Source organism: Lytechinus variegatus, chromosome 7, assembly GCF_018143015.1.
Source record: "Lytechinus variegatus isolate NC3 chromosome 7, Lvar_3.0, whole genome shotgun sequence".
NCBI lineage: Eukaryota > Metazoa > Echinodermata > Echinoidea > Temnopleuroida > Toxopneustidae > Lytechinus > Lytechinus variegatus.
In genome coordinates, this window is record NC_054746.1 from 37,116,717 (window position 1) to 37,141,797 (window position 25,081).

The 25,081-nt window shown below is 35.0% G+C and overlaps 1 protein-coding gene across 5 annotated transcripts in view; it reads right to left on the reverse strand.

Moving 5' to 3' along the window:
- Positions 1-25,081, reverse strand: part of LOC121419177 — an 84,230-nt gene that overhangs the window by 50,135 nt on the left and 9,014 nt on the right. For 2 of the 5 annotated variants that reach the window (XM_041613525.1, XM_041613524.1), the window contains exons 1-3: positions 15,348-15,965; positions 4,221-5,275; positions 781-881 (exon numbers count right to left, since the gene is read on the reverse strand). In XM_041613525.1, coding sequence (XP_041469459.1) covers positions 781-881; positions 4,221-5,275; positions 15,348-15,462 — 1,271 coding nt within the window. In that variant the 5' untranslated portion in view covers positions 15,463-15,965. Of the gene's footprint in view, positions 1-780; positions 882-4,220; positions 5,276-5,932; positions 6,036-15,347; positions 15,966-25,081 lie in introns of those variants that run through there. The other 3 variants (XM_041613528.1, XM_041613526.1, XM_041613527.1) reach the window with 2 other exon arrangements.

Below are 25,081 nucleotides of genomic sequence, written 5' to 3' on the forward strand. Positions count from 1 at the left end.
TTCATCCACTCTTTTGTTTTCATTAAGAAATCATGTTTTAAGTATATTTCTTTTACATGTAGGCCTTCTCTTGTGTATTTCCTAATATCTGAACTCCAATATGAGGGTCTTGCTCATGTAACATTATAAACTAGAGAAAAATTTGTCTTTTGCATTTTTGTTTATATAGTTATTTATATCTTCTCAATTGTATATTTCATCCACTTTCTTTGTAACATTTAGGTCTAAATGAAAAATTACTAAAGATATGAAAGTTTTGAGTTTAGCAAGGTAAAGGAGGTTAATTTTTTGTTTGATATTCAGTGCAGTGTTTGTATCAATTGATCTGATATTCAAGAATGTGTCTACTTCACTTCTCAGTAAAGTAATAATCATCAAAATTCAAAAGGATAGAGTTCACAAATCAAAGAGATGATGATGGAAAGAACATTCAGAAAGGGAGAAGCAAAGAATATAACAAGACATGCAAGATCAAAGCCTGAAAGGCTTCTTGATGAAAAGAGAAAGGGAAAGCACTTACAGGTTCAGATTTGAAATCCTTCTACCTCTTTCTTGCCTCTTACTCAAAAAGATGGAGACAGTATTAAAAAAAAAACTCCAAGCAGATGGAGGTGGGTTTATTGGGTCTCACGTTTAAAGAGGGGGAAGCCAAGACCCACCACGGAAATTTGAGGGGAGACTGGAGAGGTAAAAAGAAGACAAAATGGATACCATAATGGTTACCCCCTGACAGGCCTGTCATCAAGCCGAAGGGAGGGGGAGAAAGAGACGCCTACTTACCTGTTAAAAGAATGGATATCCTCCAGATTGCAGAAGAGAGTGTCAAACTTCTCCTGGCTAAGCTGGATTTCAGGATGGTTCTTCATAGCTTGGTTATAACCCTGGATAGAAATATCAAATTATTGAGCTTGTTTATAATGCAATGCCAAATAAGGTCATGTTATATAAAAAAAGATTTCATGTAGGCCTATAAGCATTTAAAAAAAGATAAACATCAGCAGAAGCATGGAGGTACCTCCATGGCAAAGTAAACATTAGCAAGAGCAGCACACTGCTACCACTGCTACGATTACTACTACTGCTACAGCATGGGTGTATAGACTATAAATGTCAACATTACATTCTGTTAGGTGGGTTAGCCGGCACAATGTCTAAGGAAAAAAGGTACATGCAAGTACCATTATTTCACACTCATTTGATTCAATGTTTCCTTTCATAGCATTAAGGACATCAGCATCTAAAATTTAATCAAATGCTTTGTTCTTATTCTATTGAATCTATGGAATTGTCTAACAATTCCCTGATTGAACCACACAAACTTCCTCAACACCAGTAAAGGCTAAGTACATAACAGGTAGGATGTGGTAAGAAGAAAGCATACATACCCTGAACCCTTTTTGTCTGAGGGCCTCGTGAAATTCTCTAATTTTAATTCTGTTTGAACAAGCACATTGTGAATACAAGGCCTTCAAAATAACTTCAAACAAATTTGAACTTCACTGTGGTTTTTCACACATAACAAAGAAAATTCCTATATTATACATTGATATATCTATTATGGGATTCTGCCAACTTGGGAAGTCAATAATACTGCGCTTCGGAAACCTTTGTGCATGTTTCAAGTGCGATTAGACAACAAAGGGAGAGAAAGGATGTAAGAAAGCTACAGAGAAATAATATAAAATGGAAAGGTGAAAGAAAGGGGGAAAGAGTGAAAAAAAGTTCATCAAGTTTATCTACATTCATGTAGATCTTAGTGAGTGGTCTAAGTGTAACCATCCATCACTCATTGCAACAGTGTAGGCCTAATTTCTAAATCCTCTCTCCATCTTGTCAATCAACAACACACTTTACTCTACTCAATTAGAAAAACAAGAGTAGCATTAAATGATCATGCTATTACCACCTCAGTCTGCAAACTTCATTACCAACCTGGTGACACTTTCTCATTTTTCTGTCGTAGTGTTGATTCAATACCACTCACCTGGCACTTCACAACAAGGCAATACACCAATCTTTACATCATAGCAATAAAGAGATTGCAAGATTTGCCAGTTGAATGAATGTAAGGGTCGATTACAGAAAGGTGTGAAAAAAAGATTATGCCCATGATCCTACTCGAAGGTAAGCTTTCCTTTCATTTAGTTACACTGCACAATTTCAAGTTCATTCTAAATTGAGGACATGTGTAACCTTCAGCCTTCAGATGAGAAGCATTCAATCCATCTCTTAGATCTATGTCAGAGACAGAAGAAGGTCTTTACTATAGCTCATAGGCCTATAACACCTAAGATTATTCTTAAATTATCTGTTCTCATTCTTAGATACTTTTACAAGCATATTGCACGTAGACAGAATCAATCAACTCAAAAATTTGACATAGCAATGCACGGACAGACTATCAGTATCAATGACAGGAATATATCAAGTTTTTATAAGTTACTAGAATTGTTCAACCTATTTTTTTTAATGCAGCACTGTGCAATTTCTTCATCTTGATCTGCACATTATGAATGTTTTAGTGCCAGAAGTTGACTTCAATGAAATTATTAACACACATAATTTTTTTTCTGTTGTTGTTCAACTTATAAACTGTGAACGACAAACAAAGAGAATACAAATTTCACAAAGTGTGTTGGCACCACCAAATTATCATTTCATAGAATACATGTATCATTACGCACTCACAAAACACAAGTTTCACTTTAGAAGTTTCATTTAACAAGTTTCACTTCTTCAACTGATTCTTGCTCATGAGATAAGATGGGTCTGTGACATTAAAATGCCTTCTCACCATGATTGTCAAACTCTATTTTCTATTTGCCTATTTGATGAATCAAATAACAGATTGACCCATGAACTTAACCACTGTGATTTAGCCCAAAGATTTACCTTTTGGTCTTTTCTTTCTATTTCAAACTGAGGTACTGATTATTGCAAGAAATTCTTTGTATCAATAGGTTCTATACTACCTGAATTGCATTTAGCAATCACAAAAATGCTTCTAACCTGAGCCAAATTTATCTGGCTTCAAATAAAATCCATTAACAAATGGCAGAAGAGAGCCAAAATTAAAACTTTCAATGAAAAAGTCAATTGGCCACCCAAAGATTAATAGAGTCAGAATCTGGGCTTCAAAAAAAAAATAGCTACAGAAAGACTGCCAAAAATAAAACATATAATACTGATTTCTGATGGACAACAAAATATATGAATGATGCAAGAATCAAATATTAAAACAATCAAAGAACAAGTCCATCCAAATATAAAATTGATTTGAATAAACTGAACAGATCAAATGTGCATTGCACCGAAATGGCTGAATGAATACTTGTAGTTGTAAAATGTAAAGAATTTCCAGCCTTTTGAGACGTTGCATTATTCCACTTGAGTATTATAATGGTAAAGTATTAAATCGTTTAAACGATGATGATGATTTTCAAAGTAAAAACATAATCCTGAAAACAAAATATGAAAAAAATGCCAAGTATAGACCAAATCATCAGCTCTCACATTCTCAGACAGACTTTATCGAAGAAAAGTTCTGCAAATTCATAAATTTCTTAGACTTTCTTTCGAACATGTCTTTAAATAATCCTTCAATTCAACTTGCTATTGGATGAACTTGGCCTTTATACATATACATGTATTTAACAAAATGACAAATAAATTGTACACATACAACTAAACAATGTAGTCATTAACTTATAGCAGTGACAATAAAGGGTAATTAACCATGGTGGTTTGTTTACTTGCTTGATTCTTGGCAGCAGCAAGGATAAACAACTTATTTGTTTGAAGGCCAGAGGTAAATGATCAACTAAATAAACTTGCTAATTGTTATTGACCCATCAATACCTACCTAATCTGCTAATCACTATTAAGTTAGCTTTGAATTAAACCCATGTGCAGACTCATCAGAATTTTGGTTTGCAGCTTTGTAGTTCATGTCACCAGACAAACTGTGGACACCTTTGATATGTCTACAAATCACTAATCACTTCAAGAACTTGTATGCTGTTCAATCAATCCAGTAAAGGGATTCCTATTTCCTACAAAATAATTTGTTTGACTTCAATTCAAATTAAAATCACATCCAATTCATAGCACAGAGCAATGTATAAAGCCACATACAAGTACCTTTTTTAAAGATTCCCAATACAGGTACATTAATAAATAGCAAGTGTATCTTCAATTTTCTACCATTTTTGAGTGCTTACCTTGATGATGTCTCCAAGATCTCCAACATAACTCCTCTCTGTATCAATGATCTCATCTACTATCCTGTCCAGGTAGGTCCTTCCTTGCATGCTGAATATATTTGGTTTAGGTCTCTGGAAGGTAGGACTCATCGGAGGTGATGTTGGTGGTGATGTAGGTGGTGACATGGCTTCATTCGTAATAGGAGTTGTGGTGACAATGATCGGAGGGTTGATGCGGGATGAGTTCTGCCTGATAGGGGCATGGCTCTGCTGCACCTCTTCATGCTTCTGCTGAAGTACCGGTGAGCAGGCACCACTCTCAAGATACTCGGTGGTCGTAATCTCCGCACTTGCTGGACGCTGCCGCTGACTCCATCTTCTGCTGTCTGACAGCAGGTCCGCACTGTGGGCCCGTGGCCTGCAGTCATTATTGCTATTGCTGTTGAAGTCTACATCTATTGCCATGTTTTCTCCTGGATTGTCGCTACTAACCATCCTACTGGAATGTTCTACGTTGAAGTTGTTATCACGAGCTCCATGCAGGTTCACCTTCCCACATGAAGTCAAATGTTCTATATTTGCACTTGAAACACTATTGCTATCGCCGCCGCCATTTTGGGCGTTATCTTGTTTCTCCTGGGTAGTTCTATCAAGGTATGAATCTACTGCGGCACTGTCTACCAATGGCACCCTTCCTCCTGCAGCATGTAAGTAACTATGATTGGCAGGGTGGTTGTTTAGTCTCTGCTCTTCTGCTGCAGCTCCTGAGCTCTCACAACCTTCCCTACCCCTGTTATCACTTTCTCCTTTGCTACATTTTCCCTTGTTTTCTTGCGTGACATCATCCACTGCAATCAAACTTCCTTCTGAGTCTCCCAAGCGCACCGCAGCCAGGGTAGTTGCGCTCGGCACAAATGCAATTGGCTCTTCCTGGTCATGTGACTCACAGTCCTGCTGCGGCCGCAAACGCTCCTCCTCCTCCTCTCCTTGATGGGGATGTTCATCTACTTGGCCATTTGCTGCTACCGAGTCGTACAATGTGATGAGGGTAGGCGCGATGTCCATCGACATATCTGTGGATTTTCAAAATATGAAAGATATAATTATCCAGCTGGTCAAACATAATTTGCAAATGAAGGTATCGATCAAAAATCATCACCTTCTTGAACATGATTCACATTATGTTGAAAGCAAGTAGAAGGCGAAATATTGTTTGACAGACTCGGTGAAGTTTGAATACTTCCTGAAAATTATCACTTAATTAGTGACTCACTTTCTCTCACTGGTAGATCACAGTAATGGCCACAGAATGTCTACCATGTGAAGATGGATTGATATGGAAACAACAGATGATTCTGTCACTTTCAACTTCGTCTTTATTCATAGATGGTATGCAGCCCTTTACATTTTAATTTCATCACTATTCAACTTGACAATACATTGGCATTTACACAATCATGTAAATAGCAATATCAACTTAAAATGGTAGTATACATTTGGCATAAATGATTCACTTCTATAAAATCCTTCAGAAGTGTGATCAAAGTATGTTGTCCCCATGCACAATGGTCATACACACATGAAGGTATAGTAGGGAAAACACAGCAGGTATTTCCATTCATTTATTTTTCCTTCACAAGTGCTAAAATGTACACATTTGACTAAAATGCACACATTAGGACCACCCAACGATGTTAGTTTAAATGATTCAATTTCCTCTACAACCTCACCTAATGTAATTAGCACTCCTCCGATATCATCTCAACTTCCACTATTCCCTAATGGTTCACCATAATATCAACGCTTCTGATGTTTCTCTTTCCACTTCACAAATGACCAATGTTTGGGTTTCTGGTCAGTTGGTCAGCAAATGGTCCAGACAGACAGAAGGTCAATGGGCTTGTCAATAGAGGTCATTCATGAATAGTAGAAGGCTATTCAAAGACTATATTTACAACCCAGCGGACATAGGATTACATTGAGATCTCTTGTTCATTCTTGTCAGGAAATGGATATCAATACAACTGATTTCAATCATCTGGCTTATTGCAAATCAGTGCAATAGGAAGTAATGAGACCTGACAAAACAGATAAAAAGCACCAGAAGCAGTAAACTTATCAGGCTTTATTCAAAATCAAGCCAACAAAAACAAATAATGTATTTAAGTTTACAGGGAAAGTTCACCCTGAAAGGCAGACAAACATTAATGAATGTTTGACAAAATGATCCATCAAACTTTAAGTGTTATGATATTTAATTCAACTTTTGTAATGTCACATGAAAGCTGTTCGTCCATATCTCACACACAAAAAATTGTCATTTTCTTTGAATTTTTATCATGGAAAGGTATATGAAATGTGTGACTGATAGTGTAATGAACAACAAGGCAATTAATTAGGCCTGAATTTATTATGTGTGATACGAAGAACCATATGTAGAAATTAAGTGTTATTATTACGTTAATTTTATTTGATGTTTTGATTGATCAGGGCACATAATTAAGTTTACATTCCATGCCTATATACATGTAACAGATCAATTGACTACCCTGCACTCATATTTACAGTGGACTGAATGAGTCAAGAGTCACTACAGTGTTTTAAATTCTGAAGAAAAAAAATACATCTCTAAAATATATGATGGAAATTACAATAATCAGATAACATTTAGGCCTATCTACCATATATCGCACTTGCATTGGTTATGATGATGATTTGAAAAAAAATACTGAAGATAACTAGACCTTTATTCTGATTCTATTCAGTGTTCACATTCACCCCAACATGCCATCTCCTTCAGTAGCTTTTATTCCTGACTTGATTTTATTGCCTTCAATGGTCAGGACATTGAACAAAGACAGTATAAAAATGTGTTATCTCTGTCAGATAACGTTGTATATTTATGCAGCAGTTGCATGAAGCCAGATGCAAAGCTCGACCTGATTGATGTCAGGCCCTTCATATAAACATTACATGCAAAGGGAACTATTCCAACACAACATCATCAACTGTATACAGGACTGATGACTGAAACAATGGTACCAGTAATTAAATTTTTGATACAAAATGAAGAATCCATCAAGAATTGTTCAAGTGAAATATGTGATAAAGAATTTCGAAGACACATTTTTTTCTTGTTTGCTATTCATTTTGCACTTCTCTTGATCTAACCACGAAAATAAATAAATTACTATAAAAGCTAACAACTGCATGGTAAATAGCCTATGATATTTAAATCTGTCTGGTGAGAAACTACTCCCCTAAATTCAATCCACTTTAACAGGATTGTTTGGTATCGTTGGCAAGAAAATTATAACTTTGCAAAATTTCTGCAAATACAGAGGATCAAATTGAATTATAAAATCTTGGTTACGAAGATTACATTCAAAATTCCATTTTCATACAAAGATTTCACCATCCAACTCACAATCCAATATCAAACAACTCTGCAAGATCTCATTAAAAACACAATATACATTTTTTTATTCCAATTGTATTTTATATTGGTTCTCATACATCAAATAAGTGGCCACAAACAAACAAATAAAATATTTTGTGCATATCATAGATGTGATGGAGGGTGTCCAGGCTTCCAAAAATCACATTTGATTCTGGTTTATTTTGCAAAACACAGGTTGATGATTATACCACTAATCTGTCATTTGCATTTGTTTTCCTTGTTTACACGATGGCCATGTTTAATGGTACCATGGACCATGATGGTACTACAAAACCACCAACCGACATTCCCTTGTTTTTAATTACCCTGTGAAATAGTAATGGATCCTAACCAAATGTCAATTAATAGATTAATCCAATGTAACAACCATCAACTCAAAGTGAAGTAATTTGATTAGTTAGGTGTAAATGAACACGGCTGATTATATTTCCTGGTCAGGTGTATCACGGTTATTGGTACAAGGCAATGGATAAAAGTCAGCAGAATTAAAATTCTTGTGATTGATGTCTAATATTTTCCAGTGATCGATAATTTTCAATGCTCTGCATCATACTTTTTGTAGATCAAATTATTATGATTTGGAGGGTGTGCATTTGACCCTATGACTTTTTTTTAATCTTAAATTTATCCAACAGCTACAGGTCTTAGAGCTTTATGGATTGCTTTATATAGAGCATATGGTAGAGAAAAAAATTGCATCAATACAATTACTTAAATAAAATATTTTCAAAAACACAATACAAATACTGAGAATCCTCTATAGATTTCTTTCTACAGATCGATTTCACATCATTCATAACACAATGATTTTTTTTAAAAGGCCTGATTAAAATCATACAACTCACAATAAATGGCTGCTCTATACGGACTGTGGGAAACTGGGAATAATTAAGTTCGCTCTGTGTTCTATTATAAGAGGAAATTTACTTTTTAATGATTTCATATTTTCACTGCTTGAAAACTTAGGACTATTACAAGATTATCAATCTACCATCATGAATAATTGCACTCTAATACAAGTGTTCCAGATAAATTGACAAATGTAGACTTAAACCACATGACAGACAAGATCAATATCATCAATTAGCTTCACAATCACCAAACTGAAGAATGGACTTTACACCTTACATATGTACGTTTAATGTTTACAAAATGGATTCAGATCCATATCTTGGCATAGGATCCACGGTCTGACAGATATTTATCTACATGTATCTAATGAAGAGATTTAATAATTCAGACCGATTTGTACTGTAAGTTTCTCACTTTAGGGCACTCCCAGAAGTGTACGTTCTTTTCTACATGTACATGTACATTGTATCATTAATCTGAGCTTGCCAAAAACGTCAGCGTCAGTTGCCTTGCCCTCATTTTGATGAAAAGAATTACCTTCCAGCTCTAAAGTGTAAATAATAAATACAAATAAACAATTACTTCCAAAAGAATGAGTTTCTAAAGTCCACATATTTCTGTGGTTTTCAAAATAAAAGAGAATGTAGAGGCCCATCCTACAGAGTATTGGTAATATTTGGTAGACAATTGATCCACTGTGGTAGGACATGTTGACAAGGAAGAGAGAATAAAAATGACAATTTAAATCATTGTTTGTTACCACTATCCATCCCTTGACTTGTGGTTTGTAAACCAGCTTAGGGCTCCTGTAAATCAGGTTTATAAATGACATGGGTTAATAAAAGCCTAAATTGTAGATCTATCTGATGGAAAGAATAGAGGACAAGATATGCTGACCTACATCCCATTGCCATTCTACTATTTTGTGAAGACAGGTTCACCTTCTCAATGAACTTTGAGGTTACATGTACATCCCATCAAATAGATCCTTCAACTTTACCCTACCCGTTATCTCAGTTCTTCCAAACTTTTTTCCCTCTATATAGCCTACTAAATGCTTTTAGGACATTTTCTTCCACAATTGACATTTGAGATTCATTCATTTTCCAGTCACAAAGTACAACAAAATACAATAACTAATGGTAGAGAATAATTCTGAATGATGTAGAGCTAGCTGGGTTTAATTTGAATTTTGAAATGCAATTCAGATTTCATCAAATCAAAGAAGATTAAATTCCCCCCCCCCACCCCCCCAAAAAAAAATTAAACAAGAATAATCTGATGGTGCTAAATTAATCTTTCACATTAATTAGTTATATCATACAAGCGCACAGCATGAAAACAAAAGCTGGACATGCCTCGCTCAGAATAATTATCTTATGTTTCACACAATCTCTTGTTCCGATTCTGACTCAGCGACCTCAGATTTGGGTTATATCAGGTCAAAAGATCGACCTTGAAGGGGACAATGTGAATTAACCTAGACAGAAATGAGCGAAGACAGAAGAAACAATTCAAGAGACAGATTTGTTACTACCACAATGGTCTGAATTGTTAAATCATTAGTCATTCCAAATTGCTGGTTTTGCACGAAACAAGTGAATAAATGAAAACAATTCTTCCATCAAAGTTTGATGGGTCATGCCGGTTATATATCTATTTAAATTGATGTACAATGCAATACAATGCAATTGATTGCTGACAGGTTCATTTTGTATCAAAAACTTAACTGGCATTTACTGAATATCAAATGAATGAGAATATCTCTTTTTTTCAACCACATATGTTCCTTTAATTATGAAATACCATCACACTCTACTCTAGTCAAGGTAAATAAAGTGAAAAGTATTCTTCTTTGCAGTATTTAGAGAACATTGTGTGGTCTTTTCAATTCAAAGGAAGATTGAAGAGGCAATCACACAAAAGGGCAGGGTAGACAGAAACAAGAGAATTGAGAGGAATATTCTGTGAAATACATGCCATTTGTGTATAACACATGAAGTTTCTATTGATGTTGCATGGTATGCATACATGGACTGATTTGGTTTTGGCATGAGACAGGATAACATATCCACTGACATAGCAACACACATAGCTCATTGCATAGATGAACCCAATGTTTATTCTTCTTTGGGAGCCCCCCCCCTCCCCCTCCAGTTATGGCTGCCATAAGATACAGTGCTCTGATCATTGATACTATTTCTGTATGAAATTGATATATAAATGTAAAATTATGATGAAACAAGACGTATCTGTACTAATACAAATATGCTCCACATGAACCAGGAAGATAAATATGGAAGTCATGAGCATTCTTCATAGTTCAAATAGCAGAAATATTTGCAGTATTTGAAGACGTCAGTCAACTTGTACATATTTGATTTCTTACATTTTTGTTTATCTACAGAGAACGGAAGTATTATGAATAGTAGAAATGTCAACAGAGTGGGCATGTAGGCTGTGACTGTATAGGGTTCTAAAAAGAGGAGTGCAAATACATGAGAAAATATAATGAAACAATGAGTATTATTCATGTGGAATATACCTACAACAGCATGTATTTTCACTTTCAAAAAAAATATAACTAACATCAGATTTTATTTTCTCAGACTCATGAATGAGTCAATAACAACATGCATTTACATTAGCATTTTTGTGCAAAAAAATGTTTGTATTGACAAAAAAAAAGAAATTCACAGAACTTTCCAAAGACTATATAGGAATGCATAATAATGACTCACTAATAAAATTGCTTAATCATCAGACACACTGGAACTATATAGCGGAGGAACTAAAAGGGGTCTTATTTTAAGTTCAAAATAAAGTTTACTTGTTGCACTGATCAAAAATAAATTCTGAATTAATCTGATAAACACACATTACAGTTGTCAAATTGATTTTGGTAGAAAATGAGCTTTGCTCAGAACTTTGAAGCAGGACATCAATTGACAACTCACAAGACACAAGTTGGCCTACATTGTAGGTATACCCATCATTACTTGCCTTAATGAGTGTCAGTGAATTTAAATTTATCAGCATTTATAAGTTTCTAACTTGTTTTCATGATTTCTAATTCAGTCTGCTTGATTTCAGAACTTTCTTCAATGACATGGAAACAATTCTCCTTGAACACATGAAGAAATTCTTTCAAATTTATTGCTCACTGTGACTTCATAAATTTGGGGATAACTGAAATGGCAGGAACATTGTTTGACATTCCCACCCAATTCAGCCTCAAAAGAGAAGATAGGAAAACCAGAAAACCCAAGGTTCCCCAGTAACTTTCCTTTGAGGTTAGAATATGAAGGAAGTATCATAATTACAATCTCCTTTTAGAAAGGGATTATGACTAAAATCAAGTATGGAAATTAAGGGGTTGTGAACAATTGCATGGCATCTATGAGTATATGTATGCCTATATGTACAGGCATTAAACTTACTATTGAAAGACCGCTACATGTATACTGTCCCTAAAAATATTTTGACTTATCCAGTACTTTACTTTAGGAATTCATTTATTTTATGAATTGTAATGGCTCAACATACACAAGAAAATTTGGTGATGAAGATACTGGACAATTGAGATTTAACTCAGTTTAACTTTAAGGTTCCATAATTTTATTCACAACACAACTACAAGTGTCATTTATCATCATCATTCAAATATCATTGTAATAACTGTTATAATATATGGCTCCATGATTTCCATCATACTTAAGTATCAGACAGTGGTGTAAGCAGGGGGTGGTTACAGGTGTTCAACCCCCCTTCATTTTTTTATACCCACCCCTCCCCCCAAGAATTCAAATCCCCCCTAAAATTTTTTTGCTTGTCAAATGTTTATCGGTATGAAAGTGTAACGACCTACAAATTGTGGCAAAGATCTTTTTTTATTCAGCTTGAACACCCCCCCCCCTTTAAAAAATCCTGCATACGCCACTGGTATCAGAATAATCTGATTATCTTTATACAAAATTCTTTTGAGTTCGATGATTCAAAACAAAAATCAATAATATTAGGCATGGAACATTTCCACTTTTGGTTCAATAGTGTAAAAGTGAGGGATTAGTCCAAAACCAAAATTGGACATCAGAGGGAGAAACAAATTAGAACTTGGCAGTGAAAGGGCTCAAACCAATAATAAGAAGCCCTTGGGGTATCTAAGAATAGGACTGTAAAAACTTAAAGCAGGGTCCATTTAACCCTTATTAACCTTTCAGTGTACACTACTTTGTGCAATATGGAAGTGCCCACTTCACCTGTTTGCAATATCTGTAGTCAAATTGCATAGGTAGACTGGAGTTCAACCGATTTATGCTTTTGATTATCTGTGAAATCTATACTAAATCAGGAAATTAAGGAAATAAATGTCAAGGAAGACAAATGAAAAAAAAATAACCCAATCATTTATCAAGATCAGAATAGCTATTATTATGCTCTTTCTGTGCATGTTTTCATGAAGTTTATTTATCCAGATCCTTTTCTCCTTTTATCATAATTATTTACAAATAAATCATAATGGAAAAAATTAAGTCTTATACCCCTTTCATAAACCCCATTAAAATGAATTAGGCGGCTAATAGCAGCATAATTTGGTCGTAAAATTGGAGGAGGACAAGAGTTATCCGCATTACTCTGATGCTGCTATTATCCGCATTATAGCAGCATCGGGACAAGATTTTGAGTTTATGAACGCATTTCCAAATAATGCGGATAATTGCCATGGTAAGGTCACAAGGTCACCCTTTTCCAACACAACCGCATCGGAGGGGGCGTGTCCAGTTGTCATGGCGATTATCCGCCTTTTTCAGGACGGGCGCTCGTAAAAATAATGCGGCTTATTTTCGGAGTTTATGAACGCAATTTTTATTGAATTATCCGCATTACTCTTAGGCGGCTAATTGGAGGATAGGTTTATGAAAAGGGTATAAGCTTTTAAAATAAAAGAGACTGTAAAACAATGGTTGTCATAATAATTGCACAGTAAGGTAATGAAATCAAAACTATATATTATCAGAAATCATCTAAAAATGAGTCAGTTCCCCACTTCTTTGATATACCCTTCCTTCTTCCTTCACCCAACCAAAAGAGAACCTCTTTCACACTATTATGATTTTATTGTTAAAACTTTCAATTCAATAAAGATGGTGATACCTGTATATCAGTTTTTGGCTTCTTGCAAGAAGGGACTTAGTGCGCATGTGTACAAAACATACATTTTTTAGAAAACATAAATTATGTTTTGACCTATTTTTGTGCTTTTAGCAGCTTGTGTATTATTTTTTGTCTTAATTCTCAAACTTTCTGACAAAGCAAGATATTTTCTTAATTGATATTGATATTTTATTCAAAACACTCTAAACACTTTCTAATCTTTAAGAAAGAATACAATAAACCCTTTTCTGGGAAGAAAAATATGCAATCCACTGATCAAGTTCCCGGAAAAAAAAAACGCTAACAGGAATGAGCAATCCAGTTCCACAAAAAAAAGCCGCTAGCAATAATTAGTCTATGTGCGTAAGCACATTGAACAAAGAACTGTCTTTTTTCCGGGCATGAAATGCGCAATCCAGTTCCCATAAAAAAGGATGAATCTATGTGCGTAAAAGCCGTAAAGAATGTTGGAATGTTATGAAAAATGTAGGTACTCCAAAATTCTAAAAACTCAAGAATAATATAGGGCCTATACGTATAGGGCTATACCACAAGCAGGCGCATAGCACTTTGAACAGCCTCCAAATTTCTACAGCTAGATATCAATTTCTCACAGCAACATTCAAGTGTGAATGAGGTTTATTACATAATGTATACAAAATCCCTTCTGAAAAGGCAAAAAATAGTAGACCTAACCTTTTTCCAATGAATTTTGGCATAAATTAGCATATTCCCTTTCCCCATCAAATAATCCATCTGAAAGTAAGTGAATATTGTGATGCGATTCCTCTTGAAATGTTATATTTAGATCATTGCAGGATGAGGGGGACTCTCAAGACCATGTGGATGTAGTTAATGTGAACTTTGTGGTTTCCGAATGATCTTGACAGCAATCAAAATGGAATGAACTTGGTACAGTGTAGGCTTGAACCAGACCTCAAGTCAATCCTTGAAGATACTCCTTGCAATCAACCTGCTTGAAATGATTCTTTAATAATGGATTTAAAAATTAATGGTTGTTACTGGCAACTAGTAAAGACTCTGGGTTTAGATTAAATTCTTAGTCTAAGGTATATTTTTAACTATTTACATTCAAATCATGATATTATGTAAATCTAAAATTCAAAGTTACACCGGTCAAAAATCATAGCTAATATGGACTCTTCTTTTATTAATCCCTGTGAATTAGAATAGGCCTATATACAGACTATTTATATTTCCAATTGGCAGGTAGGCCCATACCGAGGCTATACCAATATAATAACCATGAGTAAAATGAAATCAGGTTACCAGGCTATTGAAGAAGATTAGGAATAGCTCTAACGACACGCTGGAATTACGTAAGTACATGTATAAACAAGACTTCATGTAGGATAATTGATCATTTAATTGTGTGAAAATGATTGATGATCATTAGTAATAGTATTCTCTTTTTCTTTTCAAGACATTAGTCAAGTACTTGAGCTGGTAACTCTTTCATAGAAGCCCCGTTATTTGTGGAGGGGAAATACATTAAAAAAAGACAAAAAATTAAAACATGTAGAGATGAACTTGAAGATAAAAATTTACTTTTGTGTGATACTGGTAAAGGGATATAGGCCTAGGTTTATCCCAGCCCCTATGTGCCACATGGTCACCATTCAGGCCCATGTCTCTTTAGAGAATGTCATGATACATACCACTCATGAAACTGAAGTCATCTAGATCCAGGAGTGAATCCAGATTATTATCCAAATTTATAGAATCCATTTTAATGACATCTCTGGCACTGCAACCACGCACAAAATCCACCATTTTCTCTCCAGAAAATGTTTCTCTGGACCATCCAAAGAATTGTTCCACTTCATGAGAGTTACATACTTCTTATTATCTACCTCTCTCTCTAGTGCTCCATTTCAAACGAGTGATAGAGTGATAATGAAATATCGACTATGCATCATTGAAGCACGACTCGACTTCTCACTGAATGTCAGTATCCTGTTTGACAATACCATGGGACACATTACAGTTCCACAAATCATGGATCCTCCAGATACAGAATTCAGCCTTCATTCTCTCACATTTCCCATTTATATGAACATTACATGCTCCAGTGACATCACAAAAGAGATCTGCAGTCTGTAATGTGCACCTTTCCAATATGTGTGCCATACCAGCAGTGCACCCAGCATACCAAATGATTTTGTTTCAAGCCGCAAAAGTGATGTCATAGGGAGTTGATCTACACCCCCAATAGACAAACCACACTCGGTGTGTGTGTGCACGCATGTGAGGTGAGGGTGAATGATTGGGAGGAAGAGAAACCACAAGATAATAGGTCTCTGTATCTGGATACAAGAGATGGTCTTGTGCTGTGCCATCAATCTGGAAGAGGAGCTGGTCTAGGCTCTTCAGACTGACTTCCGAATGGTCCCAATGGACCTGCCCTTTCCATCCTCAGACCTATGTTTAGGGTCTGGTGCTGTCATTACCAGGCAGTCGCTTTAATTTCCAATTTTCACTTCAAGGTGGCTTCTCAAGTCATATCCTTTTTCCCTCAACAAAGCTCTTATCTGAAACCCATCTCTATTCCAACATTGTTGTTAGTTACCTTTACCAAATAATGAATTTGGTAATATATACTTGAAATGTCAAGATTGGAAAGCTTTTTAGAAGGGGATATTACTGATACACCATGAGCTCATAGTGTACTGATAAAATGAAAAAAAAAATTAAAACCAGACAGTCTTTACTGTAGGTACAATTCCTCAGCTCTTTAGATACAGATACATTCTTTTGGTCAAAAGTGGCAAAATATACTCAGTCTAGTATTCATGGAACCTTACACACATTTGCTTAATGAATTACGGAGAAAAAAAATGAGTTAGACCAGACGACCATTCATATCGAACACTAAGCCAATAATTCAAAGTGTAAACAGAAAATAACACAGTGTTATTTGCTATCACAGTACGTTTTTTAGACTATGCATGGTCTGTAAATAGAGAGAGGGGAGGGGCAATCATTTTAAGGGCTTCCATACAAGGGCGATGGGACTGTAATTGGATAATATGTTGGAATTGACCATACAATTCCTATGCTGCTTTTCATTCACATGTATAATAAATCCACATACTTTGAATGTGGCAGTTTTCTAAATTCACCTCCTTATGTTACCATAATTTCTTATACCTGCCAACCCTGAGTCGGGCCTGACAGCAAAGAAAAAGAACAAATAACTAATAAATTTCCTGAACTAGGAACATTCTTAAATTTCTTATTCATTTTTTTTAAATACATCTATGAATGCATAATGAAATATTCTTTGAAATCCCCAAAACAGGTAATGATCCTTTTTTAACAAAACACTTGGCAGGCAGGTAATGTACTCTGTAGGACTATTTGGCATCTATCAATGTAATGTAGACATGTCTATTAATTCAACACCACATACAGTATTCAATTAGGCGTAATGTCAATTGCAAATGGGAAATATAAAATGAAAATAGGATGGATTTGTGTCATATTTGAAATTTAATCTCTGTATTGGCATCAATGAATTGCCATATTTTGGCAACAACAGCAACAATCATGAGGAAATGCTCATGTGTTTCATGTTTATTTTGAAACAGAGGCCGTAAAATGTTGGCAACATTGATGTGGAGAAGAAAACAGATCATTTGTCTGTTTAGTTTGGAAGAAACCTTATAAATGGCATGAACTGAAGTGTTCAATCCAGATAAAGCCAAGCATGAGATTAAAAACATTTTGTTGGAATCATTTATGCTCAACCAAAGCAATTTGAAGGTCATTGAGCAGTTTAGTGGTTACCATAATAATGATATTTCTACCTACTTGCTAATTTTTCCCTCTGTGACATTTACCAACTTAGTTCTAAGGTAAAATACATTTTAACTCTAAATCCACTGTAAAGATTAGGCCTATATAAATGAAGGACTTTTCAAAGAACTTTTTTTTTACAAGAGGGGGCAAAAAGTGGAAAAATACTTAATATTGATATTCTAACTTGATACAATAGATTTTTTTAAATGTTTGTCTTAAAGGGCATACATGTTCAGAAATGTTGAATGTAACTTGCAAGACAACTTCATAGTACAAATTTGTAAGTTGGCTGGATATATTTTTTGCAAAGGGTCTCCCCCCACCCCCCCCCCAAAAAAAAAAAAAATAATATATGAAATTAACAGATAAAACAAATACATAAATAAGGAATGAATTAATGACGTGATTTGTTTTTAAAGTAGATCTAAACCTTAGCCTGTATAGCCTTCATCGCCCACCCGCCCATACAAGACAGTGTCTACAAATCTTATTATACTTTTATACTAGTGATGCACAAATACAGTTACATCTATATGGATGTGTAAAAGGGCATTTGGATATTCACCTTCAACCCCTTGGTGCTGGCTATGCAAGCAAACAATCAGACGCAGAGGAAGGCATGAAAAAGAAAAAGTTCACTCTGAACAAACAACAAGCTACTAAATCATGACAAAGAGACATGATTTGACATCGCATTTACGTGATCAAATACAAGCTCATAGAAATACCATTATACTCAGGTTGCTGTTGAATTGAAAATGAAATGAAGGGGGAAATGGCAAATTCATTGCATATTCCAGCTCAGAATTTATTGCAGGAAATCTGGAAGTGAAAACCTTATACACAGTTGAAAGTATGCCATGTTATTGCTCTCTAAATTTAAATATGAAATTGGTTTCTTTCCAGGGGAGTGTGGTCTTGTGACCCTCAAATATGAAGGACTTGAGATCTAAGATGTACAATTTATGTCTGGATAATGATGTCTCTGTGAACCATATTTCACAGTTGCTACGGTTATTGCACCTTGTGCATATACAATTTCAAATGTATTCAAGTCAACAAATCAATTTCTTACAACCACAGTAATGATCTGATGCATGTTTGCTGTTATTCTCAAGGTATAAATATGTCTTTGATAATATGAAATGGCATCTGCTTTCACTTTGAAAGCTGAACTCCTTCAGGGAAGATAATAGAGGGGTTGTTTGGGAGGTTTTGCCATTTTTTACCAACTGCAGAGTTATGTCTAACTAATGCAGTCAACAGGTCAGTTTGTTAGATACCTCATGAGAAATGTACTAGAAACATATTCATAGCGGGAGACAAGAATGGTTTCAACCATATAGGGTGCATTGAATTAGAGAGTGTTCATGTTCATTTTTTTTCAGAAAATACATACTTTTAACAAGCAAATCCTAGACTAACGTTAGGCCTATAATTACCCTTTTCTCTCACATCATATGTGTGGGGAAAAACTGTATCAGGGTCACGGTATCACAGAGCACATGCATAAAGCCTAGATACAAAAAAGATAGGATTATAGCTGCTGCATACATGATACCATGCACAATTCAGAAAAAAGACGCAGTTTGACAGTTACAAATTCAAAATTTTCCTAAATATTTTTCTTTGATATTTTAATTTTATGTATTTTTTTTGTAATTTTCATTTTGCCAAATAGACAATAATAATATTTATAATTTTGTTATTTTTGGGTGGCCCAACGCCATTTTGGGTGGCCATTGACCCCTGGGCCACCGTTAATCGCGAGCCCTATATACGCTTTAAATCATTTAAAGAATGTTATTTTCATATTGATGCCAATCAAAAGGCGTTTGATTTTTTTCTTCTAAAAACACAGGAGGGATATATTCCTTAGATAAATGCATGAGGTTGGACTTGGCGATTGGTATTTGGACAATAAGGACCCTCTCAACTCTAACCTGCAATGTCCACCACCCTGTCTTTAAAGCCTGAACACATCCTCAGACTCACCTCATGTTTCTAACACAGAAACTCGGGAAATTCTCAGTTTCACTCTCCTGTCAACAGCTCAAAGACCTCATCCATGTCACCACCAATTCTGGGATGCAATCCCAAGATGATATCGGATGTCCATGCAAGAATGCCGAAAATCACATCCATGTTGTTTCCGAACAAAAAACAACAGGGATCTGACTTTCCCTAAAACTATGGTGGTGTGCACGACTGGACTCAACTTAGTTCATAAGAATATTTTAGAAGTATTATGAAGACATCACGCACCCTACTACACCCACTGTCATAATCCTTTAAGTCAATGTGATAATATCAGTCTGACCTCCCTCAAGTCTCACATTAACGCTCTCAGAATATGATACAATTCCTGATATTGAAGACGAAAGACTTTATTCCAAAATGAAAATAAATGGCTTCAAGTAGTACTCATATTTCTCACAAACAGTTTCACACTTCTCACTTTCCAGAAATCTTTAAAAACATGAAGAAAGAACTATAAATCAAGATAATGTTTTTTTTAAATTGAAGGGTAAGTGATAAACTACAAGCACATACTATAACATCTAAAATCACTGGATTTTCAATTAATTGTCTGGATCTTGATACCAGTTTATTTGCAATTAGACACTAAATTAATCCCACATGAACAAATCCAGCCAAATCTTGTTCAAGCAAAAGGAAAGAAGACACATAAACATGTAAATAAGCCACACTACTCATCTTCCGTTCTGTCAAATGAAATTACACGAACCCTTCATTCAAGCTATGTGACTGTCATTTTACTGTTTACTGCTACTAAACATGAGTAAGGATACATTTTCTGAGTCAGTTGGAAGATAAGAGAAGCACATGCAACTGCCTGCTGTGGATTATATGAACAATGGTGACAAGGTCAAGGTACAGTTGAACCTTCATGAAAGGAAGCTGGAGTCCAAATCCAAAATATTAAAGTGAGGATTCAAGAATGAAAACAAGATGAAAATTAGCATGAAACTGAATAGTTTTCTATATCGTCTAACTTCCAAGAAAAGATCCATTCAAGAATTTTTAACCTGATTTTTTTCTCAGGACTTTTTAACTTAACTGAAATAATTTCAACCCAACAAACTGTATCACTTTGGAAGTTTGGACACCCATCCAGGTAGCTCCTGCGACTGGGGAGGGGCCAATCCCCACCCCTCATTCCCCAACAAATTCAACAAACCATCAATCAGATACCAGTCTGCAGAGTGATAAATACAGTAAATTTCTTGCAACTGGTGCCTATCCATTTAGACTAAGTAATATTCCAAGAGTGAACTCTCCCTGAACTTCTCTCTAACCAGTCTGAAGAACACAACAATTGAAAATCAGATTTCTAGAAAATATTGTATGCATGCATACTCCAGTGGTACATGTACATTATGCTTATATGCAAAGTCTAAAACTTGTATAAACAAAGAGGCTGAAAAAAATAGACTCTTCCGTGAAATAACACACTGGCATTCACATCCCTAGATTATAAAGTTGGTACAAGAAAATATTATATGGCCAGCTAAATGAAAATATGCAGCTTTGCATTGTTGGAAATAAGACAGTCTTCTTTCTAATAGTCTTAATTATGATGATTGATTACAGAGAATCTAATAAAAAGTACTTCACATGTGGTTAGATAAAGTGAAAATATTACTTTAAATAATAGCCTATAAAGACCATCATTATACTAATCATTTCATAACAAATATCTTTCACTTTCTGTTTAAAAAATCAAAGGGCATGTTGTAAAGTAATAAAACCAGATATATTGGAAGAACATGTCATGACAAGAGTCAAGAAAAGTCTAATTTAAACTCTTAACTCCAAATCAATCCAAACAATAGTAGACAGAGATATGAAGTCCCTGTTTAGGGTGCCTTTCAGAAAAATCCTACCATATTCAATCTCTTTCCTTAATAGACTGTTCCAACTACACCAAAACAAATCTTCTTACCATGCGAATGCTTCAAGCACAAAATGCATGCATTTCACTGGTTGAAAATCAAACTGTGTTTGGTTTTTGGAGATGCTATGATCACTGCTCTTTCTGCAATGGATCCCTAAACTTGTTCACATAGGAAAGAAAGCAATGCTGAAAATCTACTGCTTCCAAGTAAAGCTTGGAGTCGGTGTTCACTGCAAAGCAAATCCCACTAAATAAGTTTGATGGGAACCACTTCTATTCAGCAAGTAATAGTGATAGGGTTTCATAGACACCGTTCTCACTACCTTCCTAAAACTAGTTTACTGGAAACTAGTTTAACATGTAGTGAGAATGGTCAAAGCGATCTTCCTAACCAGTTCTAAAAACCACCTTGTGATGTAGTTTTCAAGATCGCTTTGCCTTGTGAAACTGATTTTAGCATAAGTGAGGACAACCATTCTTCGGGAAGCGATCTTCGCACATTTTGAGCGCGCTACTCCACACGACATGTCTAGAATGCCTACACTGCAGTTTTGAATTTCACGCGAAACATGTCATCCCACTGAGAGCGTTTCCATAGCAACGAGATTGCTTTACGTGAAGTGATTTTGAAAACCACTTTCGTGTGATCAAGTGGGAACGCTAGCAAAGCGATCTTCCAAACTGGTTTCCTGAATCGGTTTTCAGTAAACTAGTTTTAGAAAGCGTAATGAGAATGGCCTCATAGCTCTCAATGAGTGCAACCTCACTGGGGCATGGATTGATATATATTTCCATCATCAAGAGAAAAGAAATTAATTGAATATCCAGAACAAATCTGATGCAGCATGCTGTTACATTGTCAGATTTGTGCCAAATAATGATCCTTATTTCTAAACTGCTATCACAACTTTTGTATCAAGGATCTGGATTTGTTAAAACTTGAATTGTCCCGATAGACTATACATTGCTCCTATTTTTGTTTTCTAAGTTTAATGGTAAGCTTCCTATAGTTCCATTTTCAGCAGATAGTATTAATTGTAAAGAAGATTAATTTGTACTCTTTTAACGAATGGTGAGATATAATCAACTATAAAATGTTATCTAAATTACTTTAAATGACCAATTAATTTCATTATTAATAAAGCATATGACACTTACATGTACTTTGTGGCGTATACCTCATCATTAATATTCTTTATAGCTCCCCTTTCCTGAAAGCATAGAAGGTATGACAGTTGAAACTAGCCTTGTTTCTGACAGTGATGAATCCTATGTAATTAACGTTTATCTGCACAGATCAGGAAAACAAATCCTATTTCAGATTTTGATCTGAGTATTGCCCTGCAATGCCAATCACACCAGACTACAAATCCTCTGCTATGAGTAATGATACCGCTATGTCTACATTTATATGTCTGAGGTAGAGGAATGAGAGTCATTATGAATGAAAACATAAGTTTGTTTAGAGCGTAGGCCAGGGCAATACAGGAACTCAATCACATCCTCATGATTCCTGTCTGATTGAGAAACGGACCAGGCCGAGACAGTGTTCTTCCTCGAATAGATATAGTTTTAATCATTCTATTTTAAGAAACAAATATTCCATTCAGGCAATCAACATCAATGCAATGGAATTCAAGGGAAATCCTTTTTGATATTTATGATAAAACCACAATTTTGTAATTGGAAAGGTACAGACCTACAGATGATCATCGTGATAATGTATTATCTTTGCAAATATCAATATTATATAATGAGAAATATACATGTATCACAAAGCCTTGTTGTGAGAATCATCAATGAAATAGATAAATTCCATTAAGATTTCATCTTATAGTCATAAGGGCATAAGTCTATACTCGCACTTGTTCACCCACATGTATCTGACTCTCCTTGTTGCCAGGCAGGCAGAACGGAGTTGGCTCTAGCATGACCAATTGCGAAATGTACATTGCATGTGAGAGTACCTTAAAAACAAGAATTGGCACAAGTCTAATGCCCTTCTGCAAGAAAGGCGATGACAATGAATGCCCGCTGATCTGGCTGTCTTCAACTTCAAGCTACGTGTGCGAGAAAAGTGAAAACATTATCACATATCAAATGCTCAACCTTTCTTAAAGTCATACCATAATTCTACAAATAATCTGTGAGCATATTTCCTTTGAATTGCTCATAATAATCATATCATCATACCAATCTTCTTCTAGCTTACATTACACAGACAAGTCATTGCGTGATATTTTTTGTGTATTCAGATATGCATCAGCCATCAATATTGTTTTTGCTAACCATAAAGGATGCATCAGACCAGATGTGTGCACGCATTTCACTTCCCGATCATGTTATTGTTTTCATTACTTTCTTTACTTTTTTTTCCAACTAAATATTTAAGCCCTAAGTCCTGTGTTCATAGTGAATTGAACAATCCTAATTCTCTTCTATCCAGAATCACACAGAAGTGATTTTAAGTTAGAGAAAATAACATGTATGTGACTTTTGAAATGACTGAGTGAACCCTGTTCAAGAATTGACTCATTGAATGTCTTCCTTTACTAGATTAGTAGACAACTTAATTGTCACATGGAAATCATCAAGTCTAAACATTTCCTTCTATACCAAACATCAATGTATATATTAGACTAATTAAGAATAGATACACGTAATTGAGTACAATCCATCAAAGCGAAATAGGCCTTACTATAATTAAAGGATGTGAAAATTGATGAATAATATAAAACTCTCCAGTATATCTAGGCCTGCAGAGAGATAACAATTATTTTGTGGTTTTATTTTTTTTTATATTTTGCAGATGGATTCATCAGAAATCAAAAAAATCATCAAGGCTGATTCTTTTTTCAGTGTTCTTGTAGAAAGATAATCTTTATAAAAAAAAAACATGGGATGACTTAGTTGACTTTTCAGTGACTGCATGAACTTTGGATTAATAAAGGAATTTAGGACTCATCAAGTGCATTCTTATCAAGATGAGTAGACAGCTCCATTATCACAAGGAAATTGTGAGTCCAATCATTTCCTTCTAAAAACAAACAAACATGCAATCAGACTCATTAAGAATTGGTTAATTGGGTTAATTGAGAAAATTCACCAGACTGAAAGGCTTGGGTCTTATTAATGATATTATAATGAGGATGTACATCACACTTTGAAGGGGATGATAACCAGTGATTACCTAATGAATTGAGGTTCACAGTGTCACAAGTCAATCATTACCTCAGAGGTTTTTTTTTATTTATCATAAAAAACCTATACTATCAAAATGTTGAAAAACACAAAGAAAAATCAAATGATTTCTCAACTGAATGCAGTCAAAGTATTATACTGCACAGTGCACACTTAACTTTTATATATTCCAGAATAATTTTTATTCTGATTTTATCTAATATTGGATCTATAAGTTAAACCATCACCTCTTTTTTCTGCTATATGTATGACCCTTGACTTCACATCATTAATTAGCTTTATGCTGTTTACGGTACATACATGTACATGAGTACGAGGAAGACAGGCAAAATATTGAAAGGAAATTAGCAAGACTTTGTATTCCGTTCTATTAATTACATGTCAACAGAACTTAGGGTAGAAATTTGATATAAACAAAGAAAAAAGCAGTGACTTGAGAAAAGGAGACAGGAATTCACAACTCGGGGAAAG